The sequence below is a fragment of the Bos taurus genome, chromosome 24 (assembly GCF_002263795.3).
Source record: "Bos taurus isolate L1 Dominette 01449 registration number 42190680 breed Hereford chromosome 24, ARS-UCD2.0, whole genome shotgun sequence".
Taxonomy (NCBI): domain Eukaryota; kingdom Metazoa; phylum Chordata; class Mammalia; order Artiodactyla; family Bovidae; genus Bos; species Bos taurus.
The window spans coordinates 39910245-39929973 of NC_037351.1; the positions used below are offsets into that span (position 1 = coordinate 39910245).

At 41.1% G+C, this 19729-nt stretch overlaps 1 protein-coding gene across 2 annotated transcripts in view; it reads left to right on the forward strand.

Annotated features, from left to right (window-relative positions):
- Positions 1-19729, forward strand: part of ARHGAP28 (Rho GTPase activating protein 28) — a 139704-nt gene that overhangs the window by 112370 nt on the left and 7605 nt on the right. For both annotated transcript variants that reach the window (XM_010818945.4, XM_010818947.4), the window contains exons 12-17: positions 3970-4132; positions 9328-9410; positions 12255-12452; positions 12804-12917; positions 17294-17350; positions 19295-19419. In XM_010818945.4, the coding sequence (XP_010817247.1) occupies positions 3970-4132; positions 9328-9410; positions 12255-12452; positions 12804-12917; positions 17294-17350; positions 19295-19419 (740 nt within the window). The remainder of the gene's footprint in view (positions 1-3969; positions 4133-9327; positions 9411-12254; positions 12453-12803; positions 12918-17293; positions 17351-19294; positions 19420-19729) is intronic.

Sequence of the window (19729 nt, forward strand, 5' to 3'; positions counted from 1 at the left end):
TAAAATGCAGGAAAATTCCTAATGGCTCCTTAAGGTTCATACTTGCTAAATGGGATCTGGTTTTTGTTTCAGCTTCTCACAGGAACAGTTTTTACAAATACTTCTAAATAAATGTGTCCTAAATCCGAGAACAAAAGCTGTCACTTCTTGGTTAAGTCTTTGTGGTTATATCTGTAAAGTCAGAGAACCAAAATGAAGTCAGGAGAACAAGTTTCCTAAACCGAATCAGACTCCATCCCTCTAAACTTCCCTCCATAATAGGGAAGCTGTATTTGTACATGTTCTTACTGACTTATTCTGTGTGTGTGTGTGTGTGTGTGTGTGTGTGTGCGCGCGCACACAAATTAGTAGGGAAGAGTGGGAGCATAATGGATATGATTTAAAATTTCTATTTTTGAAAATAATTCAAAGGAGAAAAGATTACACAATGTTTCTTGTGTGTATGAAGTTTAACATCATAGCACACGTTGCGTTTCTCTAGCTAATCTTTGACTGAAAAGCACTTATCAAAGGCCAGTAATTCCTTTAACGTGCTCTAATAGACGCATGCATTCCTGAACCACATTAGGTAAAAGTCCCTTTTGGCCCTTAATCGGTTTTATGTAGTTTCAGCCTATTTAATTCCATTTCTTGTCCGTCCGAAAAATGTATTCCAGATGTTTTCGTGGTTTGAGCTCCAGGAAAGCCAGTGTGGAAGAACGCTGGGTCAGTGAATAGAAACAAGGGAATACTGCAGTTAGAAAGGCATTGCAACTTGATACAGCCAAGGGGTCTTTATTTCTTCCCTTTGTTCAAACTTGAAACTTAAAAAAATGTTTTCATCAGTTAGACTATTTTTTTCTGGAAATGTGCTTGGGGAAAGAAAGTTTAAAAAAAAAAATCTCCCTCATAATTATCGTCAAGTTGTGCCAAGTAGCTGACTCTAACCCTCAGGTATCACTGTGGGTTGTACTTTCAGAGCCTGGTTAGACTTACAGGGAAGCATCCCTGGGGGAAGCTGCGGATTTAGCCTCTCAGGGCACCAACCACCGAGCCCATCCTGGACGTGAGGCCTTGGGTCATTTGGAACCAATTTAATGGCTCGGTGTTTCCAGTAATTTTCTTTTCCACAAATGACAGAAATTTGAGCCAAACACTGGGGAATATATTTTATGGAAGAAAGCAGACTGCTTTGACGTGCATGGCTTTCTTTTTTTGACTCATTTCAATTATTCAGAGGCTGCTCTAAATGCTTTGTGAGGATGTTACCTGGTCTTCTGGTTTCCCACCCTGAACTGGTTTTTTGAGGCTGAAGGTGGGTTATTTGCATTTTTGTAAAATTACCTCAGGAGGAGAAGCGGGATGGATATTTGCTCAGACGAGGTTTAAGGCCCTGGCTCCTGATCCTTGCCTGCTGCTGCTGCTGCTAAGTCGCTTCAGTCGTACAGTCCTACAGAGTCGCACAGTCCGACTCTGTGCGACCCCATAGACGGCAGCCCACCAGGCTCCCCCGTCCCTGGGATTCTCCAGGCAAGAACACTGGAGTGGGTTGCCATTTCCTTCTCCAATGCATGAAAGTGAAAAGGGAAAGTGAAGTCGCTCAGTCATGTCCGACTCCTAGCGACCCCATGGACTGCAGCCCACCAGGCCCCCTCCGTCCATGGGATTTTCCAGGCAAGAATACTGGAGTGGGGTGCCATTGCCTTCTCCGGATCCTTGCCTAGCGTCCTCATTAACAGTTTAAACATCCACCCATCTCTGGTGAGGAAGAGTCGGCCCCTGGTTCATCTGGTCCCTTGTTTAGGACACCGTGGAGCTCTGCACCAGCTTCCAATGTGCTCTGCTCCAAACTCAGGGAGGGCGTCCTTCCCCTCCTTTCTGTTGGCCCTCTAGACAGAACGAGGTGCCATTACTCCCCGAATAGCACTCCACATACACATAGGTTTCTCGTAGTAATAACACTAGAGGTTGTAGCAGAGACGAGGGAGGGTAAATGCGGCCAGCACTTACTGAGCGCTCTCTGTGGGCATGCCCCGCCCCCTGAGCTCTGTGTTATCCAGTTTAATCTCTGCAAGGTTGTTTGAATATCCCTGTTATGCAGTGGGAAACTTCACAGGCCTTCAACTAGACCATTGTGGAACCAGGATAAACACCTAAAGAATGTGGTTATACCTTAAGAATGCATTCCAGTATACAGTAGGTACAGACAAATGCTGCTTGATTCCACTTATACGAGGTACCTAAGAGTCAGATTCCTAGAGTCAGAAAGTACCTTGATGGATGCCAGGGTTTGGGGGAGGGGCGGTTGGAAGATGCGGCAGGGAGCCGGGGACTTAGTGTCTACTGGGGACAGAGTTTCAGTTTAGGAAGATGAAATATTAGGGAGATGGATGATGGTGAGAGTTGGACAATGATGTGAATGTAGTTAGTGCCACAGAACTGCACAGTTAAACGTGGTTAAAATAGTGTTTTTATATTATGTGACTCTTACCACAGTAAAAAAAAAAAAAATTTTAATGAGTGTGGTTCTAGAGCCTGCCCTTGATCCTGGGGCCATGTTTCCCCGTAGGTGACAGGGAAGCACTGGAAGTTTTCAACAACAGTCACCTAGTGTTTCAGCCAGCCTCTTGTGGCATAGGTCTGTGGAAGTGGATCTGAATTATCCTGCTCTTGCCAGTGCTTCCTGAAAACCAGCTTCCCCTTGGCTCTCGGGCAGTGGGACAGGGAAACATTGGCTCCTCCCCCTCCACTTCTTGTCAATAGCACCTCCTTCTGCCCATTATCCCAGCCTGCAATCTGAGAGCCATCCTGGACTTTTATTTCTCCCTCTGAGTCTCATATTCAACCCATCGCCTCTCCTTGAGAATTTTCCCTCCTGGGTGTTGCTTAAATGCCACCTCTTCTTCCTGTCCTGCAACTGCTCACCTAGGTTAGTCGCTGATTATCCGTCACCAGAAATGCCAGCGGTTGCTTTCGGTTTCCCCAGCCTTATCCCCACCAGCACCAAGCCCCTCACCTGCTCCCCGCCTCCATCACCAGATCACTTTTCCACCCGGCCACCAGAGATGGATGATAAATCTCACCTTGTCATCCTCTAGCTTCTCTTGCACGTTCAAGGCTGGAAGACTTAGGTTTCTCTTGAGAATAAAGCAAAGGCCTTAAGGATTTTTCACAGTTTTCTTTTTTAAAGTATCCTTTTTGAAGCAGTTATTGTTAGTTGGCAAACTGACTATAACTGCCTGGTGTTATTGGTAAACCCTGTAGTTCAGGGAGCAATAGAATGCCCTGGGGGTACTGGCCATCAAATGAGTTAATAATCTAAAATGGATAACCCAAATCAACTTAAGGACATTTAGTGATTTTTTTAAAAAGTATTAACACAGTGTTCCAAACCTTACAAAGTACCGGGCAAGCATGCAGGCATGTGGAAGACATGTGTCCAGCTTGGCATGAAACTTCTGTATTTGCTCCAGGAAGACGTCATGGGTATGCATGTTGCAGTGAGGTCAGAGTTCCTTTGTTGGGTTAGTTTTCATTCTGTATGTAAACCAGCCAAGAGGCATACATCCTTCATTGAATTTAGAAATATTAGTACAAGATGAGGTGGCAGAAGAAAGGAATCATTGGGGGGAAAAAAGAAATAGAGGCTTTGTCAAAATCTAGCAGTGCATTTATCATGTGGGGATAGTCAGTATTCTGCCAAAACGATATAAATGAAGCTATGATCTGAGTAAAGAACTTTTGTATTTGTACAGATGGCAAATTACTTTAAGATTAGCATTATTCTAAAAGGATTTTAGAGAATGTTTTTTTTTTTTAAAAAATACATTCAGAAAGAGCTATTTCAGTTCTTCAATCGTGTTGAAAAAGAGGAGCTTAGTAGATACTGGCATTTCAATCTAATTACAAAAATAGTTTGTGTAATGACAGTTTTTAAAGGGGAAGAGAGGGGGATCAGGTTGTAAACTCACTGTTTTCCTTGATTTTCAGCAATACCGTGAAGAACTGGATGCCAAGTTTAATGCTGACAAGTTTAAATGGGAGAAAATGTGCCATAGAGAAGCTGCAGTGATGCTGAAAGCCTTTTTCAGAGAACTGCCCACCTCTCTCTTTCCCGTGGAATATATACCTGCCTTCATCACTCTAATGGAAAGTAGGTGGAAGAAGTTACATGCGAATGGATAAGATACAAGGTCAATGAAGTGGCACAGAGCAGAATAAAGATGCATAATCAGATGTGATCATAAGTGTATACATTTGCTGTTTCCTGGTAGTGCTTGGCGAAGTATTGAGTTTGATGGTAAACTGTCATCTCTTTGCATGTATATATTTAAAGTCTGGTCATTAGGATTTAGAGGGTTTTATAATGGTGGCTCAGATGATAAAGAATCTGCCTGCAGTGCAGGAAACCCTGGTTCGATCCCTGGGTCAGGAAGATCCCCTGAAGAAGGGAATGGCCACCCTCTCCAGTATTCTTGCCTGGAGAATTTCATGGACAGAGGAGACTGGTGGGCTACAGTCCATGGGATTGCAAAGAGTTGAATATGAGTAACTTTTCATAATCATTAAAAGGCAGAGAGGGATGTAGAAGGACCAAGGTCTTGAGATATGAATTCCTGCTCAAACATCTGTTAACCATGCAGTCAGCCGTTCTGAGCTTTATGGCTGCCCCTGTAGATTACAGATAATAACTACTTGTCAAAGTTGTTGTGAATATTGAATGAAGACATCTAAGACAGTGACTGGTATATAACAGTCTTTCAAAAATAGAAGATCTCTCCCTTCTTTAAATCCAGTGTCCTAGATCCGATGATGTAGCATGAAACAAGAAAGAGTTTTGTCTCTGAAAATTACTATATTGCATAGTGTTTCTGAAGCTTATGAAGTCACATAGATGAGGCCTTAGCTGAGATCCATGCGTGTGTGCGTGCTAAGTTGCTTCAGTTATGTCCAACTCTTTGCGACCCCATTGCAACCCCATGGACTGTAGCCCAACAGGCTCCTCTGTCCATGGAATTTCCCAGGCAAAAATACTAGAATGGGTTGCCGTGCCCTCCGCTAGAGAATCTTCCTGACCCAGGGATCTGAACCTGTGTCTCTTAGGTCTCCTGCATTGGCAAGTGGGTTCTTTACCATTAGCACCACCTGGGAAGCCCTTAGCTAAGGTACTTGGATTAAAAAAAGTATAGAAACTGGTCAGCATGGCTTGTATTTGGCAGTAAGAAAGTAAATTCCTCCTAAGGGTTGAGTATTCAAGAAGGTGTGACGAGAGAAATATAGAAAAGTGGAAAGGTGTTACATAGTGTGGGCTTTGACTCCTAACCTGAGGAATTCAGGGTTCACAGCCTACATATGTATAAGCTTGCTAAGTAAATGGTGATTCTGTATGGACAGAAAGAGACCATGGCCCGACTGAGAAGATATATCCATATAAAGAGGTTGGCCACTGCTCAGTTCTCAAAGAGGTTACCACGCAGGAGTGAAAGCCAAAATCCAGGCTTTAATGATGAAAGTCTTATTGGTAATTTGAGAATGTGAGCCAAAAATTGACGTTTTAAAACACTACATGAACATAACAAGTATTATCAGTATCTGCCAGTTTACAACCTTTGGCAGGTTGGCCAGAACCATCAAATCCTTAAAACCACAATGAAAGAAAATAATAACAACATCCGAAGTTTTTTGACAAAACTTGTCCTGGAAATTAGTTGGTTCTCAATCTTTAAAATGTTTAACTAAACCAGATTCATAAAACAATCCTTTATGTCTTCAGAGAAGAGATTATGATTAGAGACTTTTCTAAGCTTTAATTGACATGCTGTGACCAGTGTCTCTGTTCTTTGTAAGATGTAGCATTTTTGTTTTGTGACAGAGAGAACTATTTCTCTTATTCTTTCTTTTTTTTTTTTTTTTTAATTTCAGATATTGTATTGACTTGGCCAAAAAGTTAGTTCAGGTTTTTTCCATAACATCTTATAGAAAATCTGAACAAAGTTTTTGGCCAACCCAATATATTCCCAGTTGTAGAATTTCCAGTGGCTACTTTATACCTATTTTCTATTTATTGACCTTGCCTGTCCTTTCATTCACTGTAAGTCTGTTTTCCTTCACATCCTTGAGCATAGTTATCAGTATGATAACTACTTTACTAGTTCTGTCAGTATGATAGCTACTTCATAACTAGTTTTAACATCTGGGTCATCTGAGGGTTGGTCTCTGTTGATTTGTCTCTTCTCTTGAAAATGGGCCAGTGTTTATGTCAAGTAACTTTAAACTGTATCTGTAACATGGTGGCTTTTTTTTTTTTGAGACCCTGTACTCTGTAATATTTCTCCAGAGAATTGGATTTTTTGGATGGTTTTGCTTTTTGTTTGTATTTAAGCAGACAGTTTGTTAATCTTTACCTGTGCTACTCCACATATGCATGATTTATGGGGTGAGCCAAGATTTGGGTGGATTTTAAACCAGAACTGGGGCCTTCTACCTTTTGACCTTTCTGGGATTCCCCATAACTCCCCAGTGTGGTCATCCTGAACCCAGCTCTCGCATTGTTCAGGCCAGAAAAACTGGGGCTTTCTTTTGGAATTTTAGCCACCTTATGCCGTGCTCTCTATGGCCTGACTTCAGACTGAAAGCCAGGCGATTAGACACTCTCCCTCCACTGTTCCCTAATTCTAAGTGTCCGGTCCTGTCCTGAATCTGCCTGCCTTTGTTCATTCTCCACAGCCTTGTGTGGCTGCTTTTTGTACTTTGCCCAGAGTTTATGGTTATCTTAAGGAGAGTTGATTGTCAAGGAGCTTACTCAGCCATGGCAGAAGCAGAACCTCTTTGTTTGTAAGTCAGAAACACAGGAGCTTCTGTAAAGTTTGCTGTCCTGGAAGATGGGCTGCAGAAGTCTTAGCTTCACCTTGATCTGCAGCTTATATACTGAACAGTTCATCAAAACAAAGGGTGCCACAGAGGGATTTTTTGTTCTAGTTTTTTTTTTTTCTTTTGGTCTCAGGAAATTATGCAAGGAGGAATCAGTCTCCCATATAAGACCTGTTCAGAGAATTGTGTTTAAGAAGGAAATCATATTTAGTTCTTCTTCATACCTCTATTCAGATGTTGAAGCCAGTGTGCTTCAGGGAATGGAAAGAATCTGGAAAAGATCCTGAGAAGGTTCACAGGAGGGTCCAGGTTTCTCTATGTGACTTTGAAAGTGGAAAATACTAGATTGCAGTGATTAATTTGATACCAGCCAACCCTGCAGGGAACCCAGAGTTCTGGGCTGTGACCAGCAGGGAAAATGGCCTTTTTCCCACCTGGGGTAAGCTCTAGTTTTAATGAGATTTCTGAAGGGAAGAACAGTGGACATCTGTGTTTAAGCCACCCCTAGTTTTACTCTAAAATATAGTCTTTTCCACTTTTCATTTTCCCTTTTCAAACTTGGTCCAAAAATTTCCCATAAAATTAGAAGACTAATAGTTGATCAATCAAACCTTAGATACTTTCCAGACAACTTTAATAATTTTTTGGGAAAATAATGACCTCAGGGCAGGGCGGGGAAAAGACTCAACTAGGATGCCATAAATGAATTAACTGCAAAGCGATTAACCACAAAACCGTGCAGGGCCAGGTTTCCTAAGGGAAATGAAAATGGATTATTTGCCAGTTTAGATTTTTAATCTTAAAGGGGATTTCGTAATTTATCTGGAATTGATGGAAATACAGAGCCTGCATCTGCATCTATTGTTTTCCTCCAGAGGTTTTCTGGGTTGCATTAGAAAATTATAGACAGTCTGGAAGATATGCATTAAAATCATGTCTTCTCTGTCCCCAAACATTTATGCTGAGACATGCTCCCGATGGTGCCTGTGATTCAGACAAACTCACGTCAGCATGCATTAGCCATTTTTAAAAGCAACCTGGACCTGTGTCATTTTTGTTTACAAATCTGACATAAATTTTTAAAAATCCACATGAGGATTTGCTGGGCAATATGACATGAGCCTATAAATACTCCTGCCAACTGTTCCTTCATTTCGTGGTTACTCACATCAGTCATCCACTCTTAACTCGGGTGCCCATGACCTCCTGTGACCTAGGAACTTGTCACAAGAGTGTTTCCACTACTGTAAAGCCAAGTAACTGTAGGCAGCTGACTGCCTTTATCCACTGAGCCGTAAATTGATAGATTTTCCTGCAACTTGAGAGCTCCCCAGGGATTACAGAACTGCATGCTTCCCTCCAGGGCCTCCCCACCAAGAGACCACTTTGGGGAGAAAACAGAGAGAACCGGGCAAAGCCGGATGCTCCAGCTTACCCTCCATTTTCAGCACAGCCGGTTGTGGATTATCCCGTTGTTGGATGGATTTTCCTAAAATCTTTTCCCCAAAACAGGGAAAGAGCCAGCATTGAGAGCACACAGGAGTAGGATGCCAACCCTCTGGCGACACCTTCTGTCACTGCCGAGGAATAAAATAGTCAAGAATCTCAAGTGATCCAGCTGTGGTCACCTTCCCTTGTGGCTCAGCTGGTAAAGAACTTGCCCGCAATGCAGGAGACCTGGGTTCGATCCCTGGGTTGGGAAGATCCCCTGAAGAAGGGAAAGGCTGCCCACTCCAGTATTCTGGCCTGTATAGTCCATGGGGTCGCAAAGAGTCAGACACGACTGAGCGACTTTCACTTCGCTTTCCATCCACATCCCTTTAAGATCTGAAGTCAGTGTCGCTGATCATAATGACACCTACAGAGGTAACTGTGCAGGCACTGATGTAGGTAACTGTGCAGGCACTGATGTAAACAGTCTATGTATTAACTCGTTTAACCTTGGTAAGGGCCCAGTGAGGTAGGAATGATGACAGTCCCCATTCTATAGGTGATAAGCTAGAAGCATACGGGTTGAATAGCTTGCCCAAGGTCACTCAGGGACTTAGTAGTCGATGCAGAGTTTGAATCTGATTCTAGAATTTGTGTTCCTAATAATTGTGCTTGGCTGCCTCATTATGTGGAAATAAGATTTATGTTGTCTTGAATCGAGCCTTAGGCCAACTGTTAATAGCATCAAAGTAAAAGCAAGGTCTGTGCAAGTGCTTTGAAAAGGGAAGTGTCACACGGATCCAGAATTATTTTGAGGGTCTCATTGGCCACCTGCTCCAGCACTGGCGTTCTGGGATGCTAAAAAGGAGTTGATAGAGCCCGTCTCCTGTCCAAGGGAACAGACTCACGTTCTTGGTCACAAAACCCAAGTCTTTAGCACTGAAAGCTGTCGGGGACCTCCTGTGCCCCTCGGTGTTAGTTAGCAAGAGACACTGTCAGGATGCGTTAGCGTTATTCAACACGTGGGTATTTCTGTTTTCTTGTCAGGAGGGCCTCACATCCGAGTACAGTTTCAAGCCTTACACCTCATGGTCATGGCACTGCCTGATGCCAACAGGGACACAGCCCAGGTAGGTTGTATCAACCTTACGGTCTGCCGTCAACTCTTACTGGTCAGAAGAAACGGCCCAGGTGGAAAAATGAAAACTGTGTGTATGTCACATATACCGTACACAATTCAAACTTGGAAAACCAAAGAGCATCCCCTTTTAGGAGTTCAACCTTCTTGGTGAATTTCAGAAAGTTCTGATAGGCGTTTATACATTGGTGGCCCAGCCAAACTTTTATCAACCAGTCGAGCCTGCAGCAAGCTGTTCCCCGGAGGAAGCCAGGAAAGAATATGAGTCCCAGAATCTTCTTTGAACGTTTCCGTTTCATTCATTCATTCAGTCTGTTAAGAGAAACTGAGTGTCTATGATGTGCCAGGCACTGGGCTAGGGTTAGGAGTAGGAAGAAGCCAAGATGGAAGGCTTAAATGGAATAACATCAGAAGTAAATGAAACCCTGATTTAAATGAAGCTTCTAGAATGTTCATGTCTTACCATAATTCAATTTAAAGAATGATAGAATCAGGTTTTTAGAGATCTCCTGATTGGACCTTGACCTTTTTCAGATTAAGAAAATTAAGCTGAGAAAAGTTATTTCTCCTTTATTAGAACATTAGAACATTTCATAGAATTATATTCCATAGGTCTCCATCCAAAATATTCCTCCTTTTCTTTCAGATTCATTTCTTTATGTTTGCAAAGATCAGGGTTTCTGTTGCTGTTTTGATCCTGATTCTGCATACAGTAGGAAATTAGTTATAAGTACAGCAGGTGCCAGGTTCTTTTAAGTGAACTGAGGTGAGGATGAATTGGAAAGAGCCCGTCCTTTGGGGGCCAGTAAACACGATGCTGAAAACAAAGCTGATCCTTTGTGCTGCCTCCTGTCAGACGTTTCAGCTTGGTGAGGACCTTTTCTCCTCCGGTGAAACCATCTGCCAATTGTATTACATCCTCCACCCAAGACGAGGAATAGGTGGAGGCATGCAAATGTCTGTTTCTAGTACAATTTGGTAATTTTCCAAAAGCTAGAAATTTAGTAGCTTTGCTTTCTTTCCTTTATCTGAACAACTTTTTTCTTTCCAAAAAAATTAATTTGGTATCAGATATATGGGTGAAAATGTCATCTCCCCTTTCGTATCACCAAGGATGTAGCAATGACTAAAGAATTCAGCCCATTTCTAATAGAACGTCCTCTTCACTCTCTCTCTTCCACTGTAAATTGTGAGTGGAATGAAGATGAAGCTAGTGCATTGTGCAAATTAAGAGCTCTGGCTGAGGAGTTAGGCTTCTTTGGGCAAGTCCTGGCTCTGCCATTTACTTACGTAACACTGGACAAAGCTACTCAGTCGCTCCCCACCTTACTTTCTGTAACTGTAAAACAATATTAAATAATAGTACCTACCTCCCAGGGTTTGGGGGTGATGATGAAATGAGTGGATGTATGTAAAGTACTAAAAATAATACCTGGCTCTCAGTTAACCCACAAATAAACGGTAGCTGTGATCACTAGTATGTGCATATGTTACATATACTGTACAGAAATCAAACTTGGAAAACCGAAGAGCCTCTCCTTTTAGGATTTCAACCCTTTTGGTGAATTTCAGAAAGTTCTGATAGGCTGTTACATGTTAGTGGCCCAGCCAAACTTTTATCAAGCTTGCTTTTTTTTTTCAATAGTGAGAGCAACTGCATATAAGCATTTCCCTTTGGTCTGCTAAAGACTCCAAAATTGAAAAGCAGCGGAAAAATGACACCCCCAAAATAAAAGTTTTCTGCTTTTCAACTGACATATTTGTGAACTGAGAAATTAGATACTCATTTTGTTGTTGCTATTCTTTAAATTGTTTTATTTTTTAATCTCTTTGTTTTTAAAATTTTTATTGAGTTATTGGCATACAATCCTCTGGAGAAGGGATTGGCTCCCCACTCCAGTATTCTGGGACTTCCCTGGTGGCTCAGATGGTAAAGAATCCGCCTGCCATGAGGGAGACATGAGTTCCATCCCTGGGTTGGGAAGATCCTTTGGAGAAGGGAATGGCTACCCACTCCAGTGTTCTGGCCTGGAGAATCTATACAGTCTGGACCCCTATACAGTCCATGGGTTTGCATAGAGTTGGACATGACTGAGTGACTTTCACTTTTGACATATAACATTGATTTCAAATATACAGCATGATGTTTTGATATTAGTATGCACTGCAGAGCAATCACCATAGTAAGTCTTGTTACCCTCCATCACCATTACAGAAAATCTTTTTTTCTTGAGAGAACTATTAAGATTTACTCTCTTAGTAATTTTCAAATATGCAATACAATATTATTGACTATAGTCATCATGCTATGTGCTATATCCCCATAACTTATTTACTTCGTAACTTATTTATTTTAAAGCTCAGTTTTTTAAAATGTGTTTTTCTTTCCCAAAGAAACAGAAAATATTTTTAACAATATTGCCTTAAATTAAGAGTGAGTTACTTTTCCTCCTTCACAACAAAACTGCATTTCATGTTTATTTGAGCTGTAGTGTTTTTTCTCCCTTGTTTATTGTTTAATTTTAATATCTGTCAAACTTGCTTAAAATAAAAGAAAATAAGAAAATGCAAACTATTATTTATAGTGATCCCAATATGACAAATTCCATAAAAAATGGAGCTACTTTTATGAAGCAGAGAAATGAATAAATTCTTCACATTTCTCATCCACACTTTCAAGCAATTAAAGAAGAAACGTGACATGTTTAGCCATTCTTTAGTTCTGACCATTTTCTAGAGGCCTGGTGAGTGGGTACAGAAATGAATGACAGTAATCAGCAATGCCTTTTTATGATTTACAACTATAAATGTGTGACCCCGTGCTGCTTCTTATTAGGCCCTCATGACATTCTTCAATAAAGTCATTGCCAATGAATCAAAAAATCGCATGAGTATATGGAACATTTCTACTGTCATGGCACCAAATCTTTTCTTCAGTAGAAGCAAACATTCTGACTGTGAAGAATTACTCTTAGCAAACACTGCTGCCCACATCATCCGTCTGATGCTCAAGTACCAGGAGATGTTGTGGACGGTGAGTACCGATGTGACGACCTGGATGTTCCTCTTGCGTCCACCGGCACCCACCCAGGAAACATAAAGGCTGGTGAGCGAGCAGTGCCCTCAATCACAGGGGGAGATGGGAGACATGATCCCGGGTTCCTGGTGGTGTCTTTTGCATTCCATAGGGCTGCTCGCTCCCAAACATATTTTCCTTGAAACAGGAATCCTAATAGATTTTCCTAATCTTTATGAGGACAGAACCACAGTTCCTGGTTCCTGGATACTGAGTGGCCAGAAGGAGTAAACAAAACTGAAGACAGACTCTACCAGGGAGGGTCAATCCACATGTTTTCCTTCTTTTCAGGCTCTGTTTCTTCTCCAGGTTCCGTCTTTCTTAATCTCTCAAGTCAGAAGAATGAATGAAGCCACCATGTTGTTAAAGAAGCCGCTCCCAAGTGTCAAAAAGCTGCTAAGGAGGAAGACCATAGAACGAGGGGTAATGAGACAATAAATAAATGCACGAATATCATGACCACCAGGCTCTACTGTCTCAAAGGGATGCACAAAGTAGCTTGTAATTTAGAAGCAGAATTGTTATGTTCTCACAAAGTGTCACTCTTGTGACTGTAAACACTGTGGAAATTGCATTCATGACAGAGTGCTGTGGTAGTTCCATTTCGTTGAATTAGGTGTTGCTTGAAGTTTTTGAATTCCATCTATCATCATGAGAGATAATTCATTAATATTAATAAAGATAATTCCGTTAATATTCTCTCAAGTACTTAAGGGCAAATGGTTCTTACAGATGCTGAGAGTCAACATTTTAATCCCCGTGAACTGGATTTAAGGGTGGTCCAGCTGTCAGTGTATCTAATAGCTAGAGACTGAGATTTCCATGGTGATTGGATGCTGAAAGGATATCTAATCCTCAAGTTATTTAATGTAAATTTGTTGCACTTCAAAGAATTTTTGCCTTAGCACAGTTGCTTGTGTGGAAATGCATAATGGGAACAGGCTTTAGAAGAATTATCTTTACTGCTTTAAAGATCTCTGAGGACGATCGCGAGTATCAGGCATAGCATTTGGCCTTGAGGAGGATGCAGAGGTACAGGAAACTCACTTTGTCCTTAAAGGAATGTGTATCCAGCAGAGAGATAACCTGATAGAGAAGTGTACACAAGAGCCATGAATATGCATTCCATGTCAGGCGTGTTGTGCAGACAGCGGGCTGGGGCTCACATAGAGGAGAAAGAAGTGTGTCCAATGTGGAGCATGTGGAGGCTTCGTGGAGAAAGTGGCGTTTGAACTGCATCTTGAAGGATGGATAGCATTCTAAAGGGAACAAAGAGAGGAGAGTTCATTCAAGGAAAGAAATAGTGAATCCCGAGGCAGTCAGGATGGATGGCTGTGTTTCCTCACTATATACAGGCAAAGTGATTTCAGATCAAGTAGAACCAACATACTAAATTTGGGGAAAATTTTTTGTTTTAGTTGAGAAAAAATTCACACATAAAATTTGCCATTCTAACTATTTCAAAAAGTGTAATTTTTAGTATCTATTTCTAGTATAATTCGCAGTGTTGTACAACATCACCACTGTCTAACTTCAGAATATCTTTACCATCCCCAAAAGAAACCCCATACCAGTTAGGCATTCACTCCTCACTACTCCCCTCCCCGCGATCCCTGACAAACTCTCACCTACTTTCTATCTCTATGAATTTACCTGCCTGGGCATTTCATGTAACTGGAATCATACAATATGTGGCCTGTTGTGTACATGGCTTCTGTCACTTAGCATAGTGCTCAGGGTTCACCCTGATGTGGCGCTCATCACTACCTTGCTTTGTTTGTTTGTTTGTTTTGCATTTTTCTTGGGCATCTCTTGGGTCATATGGCAACTCTATGTTCAGTTGTAAGTACTTTGATGAGGATTTTTGCACCAACTTTTATAAGGGATATTGGCCTTTAGTTTTTTGTTCTTGTTATGTCTTTGTCTGGATTTGGTATTAGGGAAATAACAGCCTTACAGAATGAGTTAAAAAGTGGTTCCTCCTTCTATTTTTTGAAAGAGTTTGAGAAAGATTAGTGTTATTTCTTTAAACATGAGGTAAAATTCACCAGTGAAGTCACCTGGTCCTGGACTTTTCTCTGTAAGAATTTTTTTACTACTAACTCAAGGTCTTGTTATAGCTTCATTCAAGATTTTCTGTTTCTTTTTGAGTCTGTATTGATAGTCAGTGTGTTTCTAGGACTTTATATCATCTAGGTTATCTAATTTGTTGAAATACTAATTGTTCATATAAATAGTATTATGATCTTTTTTATTTCTCTAAGGTTTGTATTAATGTTCCCTCTCATACTTTTGATTAATAATTTGAATCTTTTTTCTTGGTGAATCTAGCCAAAGGGTTGTCAATTTCTTTGGTCTTTTTGAAGAGCCAGCTTTTGTTTCATTGATTTTCTCTATATTTTGTTTTTCTCTAGCCCTTATTAAAACTCAGATCTTTATTTTTTCCTTCTTTATGCTTGTTTTGAGTTTGGCTGGCTTTTTTTAGTTTCGTAAGATGGAAAGTTAGGCTACTAATTTGAGGTCTTTTTTTAAAGTAAGCATTTCCTTCTATAAATTTTTCTCTGGGTTTTGGTGTACTGTTTCATTATTGTTCATTTCAAGGTATTTTCTAATTTCCCTTTGACCCATTGGTTATTTAGGCATAAATTTTCTAAATTTCCTTTTGTTATTGATTTCTAATTTTATTCCATGGTGGCTATGTAGCATGTGTTGTATTATTTTGATATTTTAAACTTGACTGAGACCTGTTTTGTGGTCTAACATACTGTCTGTCCTGGACAGTGTTTTATATGTGCTTAAGAATGGATTCTGCTGTCACTGTCCTACAGATGTCTCCTAGGTCAACTTCAGATTCTTCCTCCGCCCCAGGGTTGCTGTTTGTTATAGCTGTTATACATTTGTTAATGACTTTGCCGCTGAACTAATTTTCTTATGTCTCTATGTTTTGTGTGGCTGCTGAAATCTCTGTTCCATTAGCCTAGTGGTTTGCTGGTGTTTGCACAGAGATTTTCTTAGATACCTGGAGCCAAAAATATCTCCCAGTCTTTGCAGATGAGCTCTGTGTGCTGTGTGCTTGACACACCTTCAGCGTTCAGCCAGGCAGCTTACAACTTGGCCTGAACTTCAGTTCCTCTTTGGACAGTGCTTAAAGGTCAGCCAGAGGTGAGCACTTAGGATCATTCAGGTCTTTCCTGAATATGTGCACAGCCCTGAGCATGCACATGACCTTCTAAGTTCTCAGGAATATGTTGAAGCTTTTCAAAGACCTTACTCCCCAAAGCATCTAGTTCCCTTGGCTTGCCTCCCAAGATTTTTAATTAGTTTATATTTTCCCCTGCTCTTAGGCACTGCATCAGGCAGCAGTGATTAAAACATTTGCCTATAAATGTTTTCAACATCACACCGCTTTAGCACTGGTCAGGTTCCAAGTCAGACAAGATAGAGGCCAGCCAGTCTTCCAGGGAACAAATAACTAGAATTCCTTGTGAATGAGGTCCCTTCCACGCCCTTCAGAACCTGCACCAGGAATGCAGGCGGTTATTTTCAAGGCTGTCGCTGAGCTGTGGAGCAGAGATGGGAAAATGTAAGCTAAAATGCCACTGAGTTCACCATTCTTATCAAGACTCAGTCGTTTTTCTTACTTAAGCACTCCCCTGGCTGCCACTTTGGGGTTAGTTTCTAGAGTTCTGAAGAAGATGACAGGGACAGGTTTTTCCAGTTTGTTCACTGCTTTTATGGAGGGACAGACTTCTAGATTTCTTATTCTTTGCCGTTTTCATTCTGGAAAATTGTAATGGTGTTAGTATGATGTGTGTGGAGCTGAATCTGAGGTCAGGTCAGGCTTTGCGAGCCCAGGCAAATTTAAGTCTATCTCTGAGCCTCAATTTTCTTACATTTTCACTCTGGGGGGAAAAGTCATGATACCTACCTATTTCACCAAGTTGTCTTCAGCACCAACTCACATAACGTGGATGTAAAGAACTGTGTGATGCTTTATGCATGTCCGTTGCTTCAGTGTTTTAATTATAAATAGAACTAAGTGGAATTTTAAAAGGTTATAAATACCATGGAAGCAAGCACTTAAAGATGAAGAAATAGTCTTTCTTTGGTTCTCTTGTACTATATCGTATTTTTACTTCTTGACTTAGACTGATAGTTCATTGACAGTTTATAAAATTCAAAAGATTGAAAGGGGAGAAACTGTAGAAAAAAGTTGGTCAGCTCTGACTTCCCCTCCTGAGGACAAGTAATATAACCAGTGACAGCGTGTGTGCACGGGAACACACAGGTATATTTACTTGTAGAGAGGTGCTGTGACATACAAGCAAATATGAGGATACGGTCTTCACCTTTTTCACATGAATGGTAATGTAGGTGAAACTCTGTGCTGCATCATCTTTAATGACTTATGGAATCATAGTGGTTATTCCACGTCAGTCCACAGAGCCTTCCTTTTTGCTTCTTTTGCATGATATTCCAAAGACACACTAACTTATTTAAATATTCCCAGATTGTTGAATAGTTAGATTGTGTCCAACCTTTTGCTATTAAAGTTTATGCATCAGTGAATAAACTTACACATATGTCATTTCTCACAAATGAAGACTATTTGTAGGATGAAGTTATAGATGTGGAATTGGGTCAGAGTGAATATATTTTATAATTGGTAAATATTGCCAAAATGTTTTCCATAAAGGTTCTACCAGTTTACACTTCTAGCAGCAGTACGTGCTTGTTTTCTCTGTATCAATTCTAAAGATTAAATGTGTTTTGTGTGTGTGTATGTGTTTTTTTTTTAGGTTACAAGCCCCAAGACATCAAAGGTACTGCAAAAATCACCCTCTACAAGAAGAATGGTAAGGAAACAAATTATTCTCTCTCCTCCCTAATTATTAACTCCTTACAAAATATTCTTTGGCTGTATCTACCTTATCTGTGTCTAACTTTGGTCATGATATCCCTTCACACTTGACATTTTCAGTGTAGCATGTGAAGGAATGGTACAGGGACTCAACTAACTGATGACTTGGAATTTGTGGCTAGGGGTTCTGTTCACAAGAGTGAATACTCTGGAAAGTTAGAGGGAGCCTGTGATCATTATAACAGTCTCGATAATGTCAGGAGTGTGGAATTCATCTTCAGAGGCTTCTGGGGGGCGCTGGTAGAGGAGGGACGTGAGATGCCCCAAAGAGTGTTTTAGGAGGGTGCTCTTAGCTCCCTGCTCCCTCCCAGCTCCCGACCCCTGGCATTGGCCATTCCTGCATGCTCTCCTGGTTCTCGCTGGTAATAGTAGAAATGTATTGTAAGAACTTATCCTTTAAAAATAGTTTCCTAGTGCTGCAGTAACAGTGCCACAAACAGGGTGGACTGACGTGATAGAATTTACTTTCCCACAGTTCTGGAGGCTGAAGCTCTGAAACCAAGGCGTTGTTTGGTTGATTCCTTCTGAAGGCTGTGAAAGGAGTGTGTGATTCTGACATCATTCTTAGCTTTCGGCGATGCCGGCAATCCTGGGCCTTCCTTAGCTGTGGATGAGGCATCATCCAGTCTCTGCTTCCATCTTCACATGGCATTCACCCTGCGTGCGTGTGAGTGTGTGTGCGTGTGTGTGTCTTCTCTTATAAGGACAGCGGTCACCAGAGTACAGTGGCTGGTCACTGGAGTGCACTGGTCCTTGGATTAAGGGCACATTGTACTCCTGTTTCCACAAGGTCACAGTCTGAGGTCCTGGGGCTTAGGACTTCTACACAATTCAACCCATATTTCTTCTAGGGGATATAGTGAGTCAAATCACATGAACCTTCTACATCAACAATACCATCCTTTGATAACACACAGATTATTTAAAGCAATTACCTGAGGTATAGCCAGATCCTCAGATAGAAATTTATTTCTTTCTGTCCATCTCTAAATAGATAATTAATATTTAAAACACTCAAAATTTTGAAACAATGGGAAATTTCCATCCAGTTAGAACAGAACAGACTTTACTGTCCATTAGAAAGCACCATTCTTTGACTGTTTCATGCAGACGGGAGCTCTGAGGTCCCAGGGCCCATCAGAGCACACGAGAGCAGCACACCCCTCCCAGCCACCCACACTTCGCAGTGCTCCTAGCACACTTTGAGGGGTCAAGTTCGGTGTCCATCAGGAATGCAATTTGGGATTACCGTTCATTGCTGCTGACTAAAGAAACAGGTATATTTGAAAGGCACGTTTCAAATAGATCCTTAAATTTTCAGAAGGTTGACTTTCTTAAAAAAAATTGAAATACAGAATCCTGCTTCAAGTAGGCCTATTTAGGACATTGTTCAAGAAAATGCATGGATAGAAACATTAGATTTCTGTCACAACCCAGTTTCACTTCCCTCATGACTTATAAAAAATATTTATTTGTTTATCTGGCTGCACCGGGTCTTAGCTGTGGCACGCAGGCTCTTCAGTCTTCATTGGAGCACACAGGATCTTTAGTTGCAGCAAGTGGGATCTAGTTCCCTGACCAAGGATCGAATGTGGGCCCTCAGCATTGGGAGCACAGTCTTGGCCACCGGACCACCAGGGAAGTCCCCTCTCTTGTGATTTTAAGGCGTTATAGTGAGACCAAAGCCTGTAACAGAAGTAAAACCCCAGGTTAAGTTTAGTTTAGCGAATCTCCTGTAAGAAAGGAAGAAGTGTTCTGTTCTGGCTGAATCCCCGTCATGTTTCCACATTTCCCTCATTTGGAATGCCACTGATTTCCGTGTGTCTTAAGTGCAATCACTGAGTTTGACAAAATGTGCTGCCTTTTTCCTCCTTGGCAGTCCGACGTGCCAGAGGGCGTCATAAGGGTCCACGCGCCCCTTCTCTCCAAGGTGTCCATGGCCATTCAACTCAACAGTCAAACCAAAGTCAAAGACATCCTGGCAAAATTTCAATGTGAGAACAGGTGAGTAGGCATGAGAGTCTCTATAAGGCAGATGGACTTTTATCTGATGAGCAAATCTTTTATTTGAAAATTTGACCTTTTTGAAAAATTAGAACCTGTCACTTTAAGGACTTCACCAGTAACTGAAGAATCAAAAGTAGAGAAAGAAGTATACCATAGAATTATCAATAACAAAAGCTTTTTTTCCCAAGGAACTTCTACAATTGAGATTCTTAAATAGGTAGATTTTCTGTCTTGGTGGCTTCATTTACTCATTGAGTTTTACTTTTTATTTGGATAAAAATTTTAGCAAGTTAGTTTTTATATATCT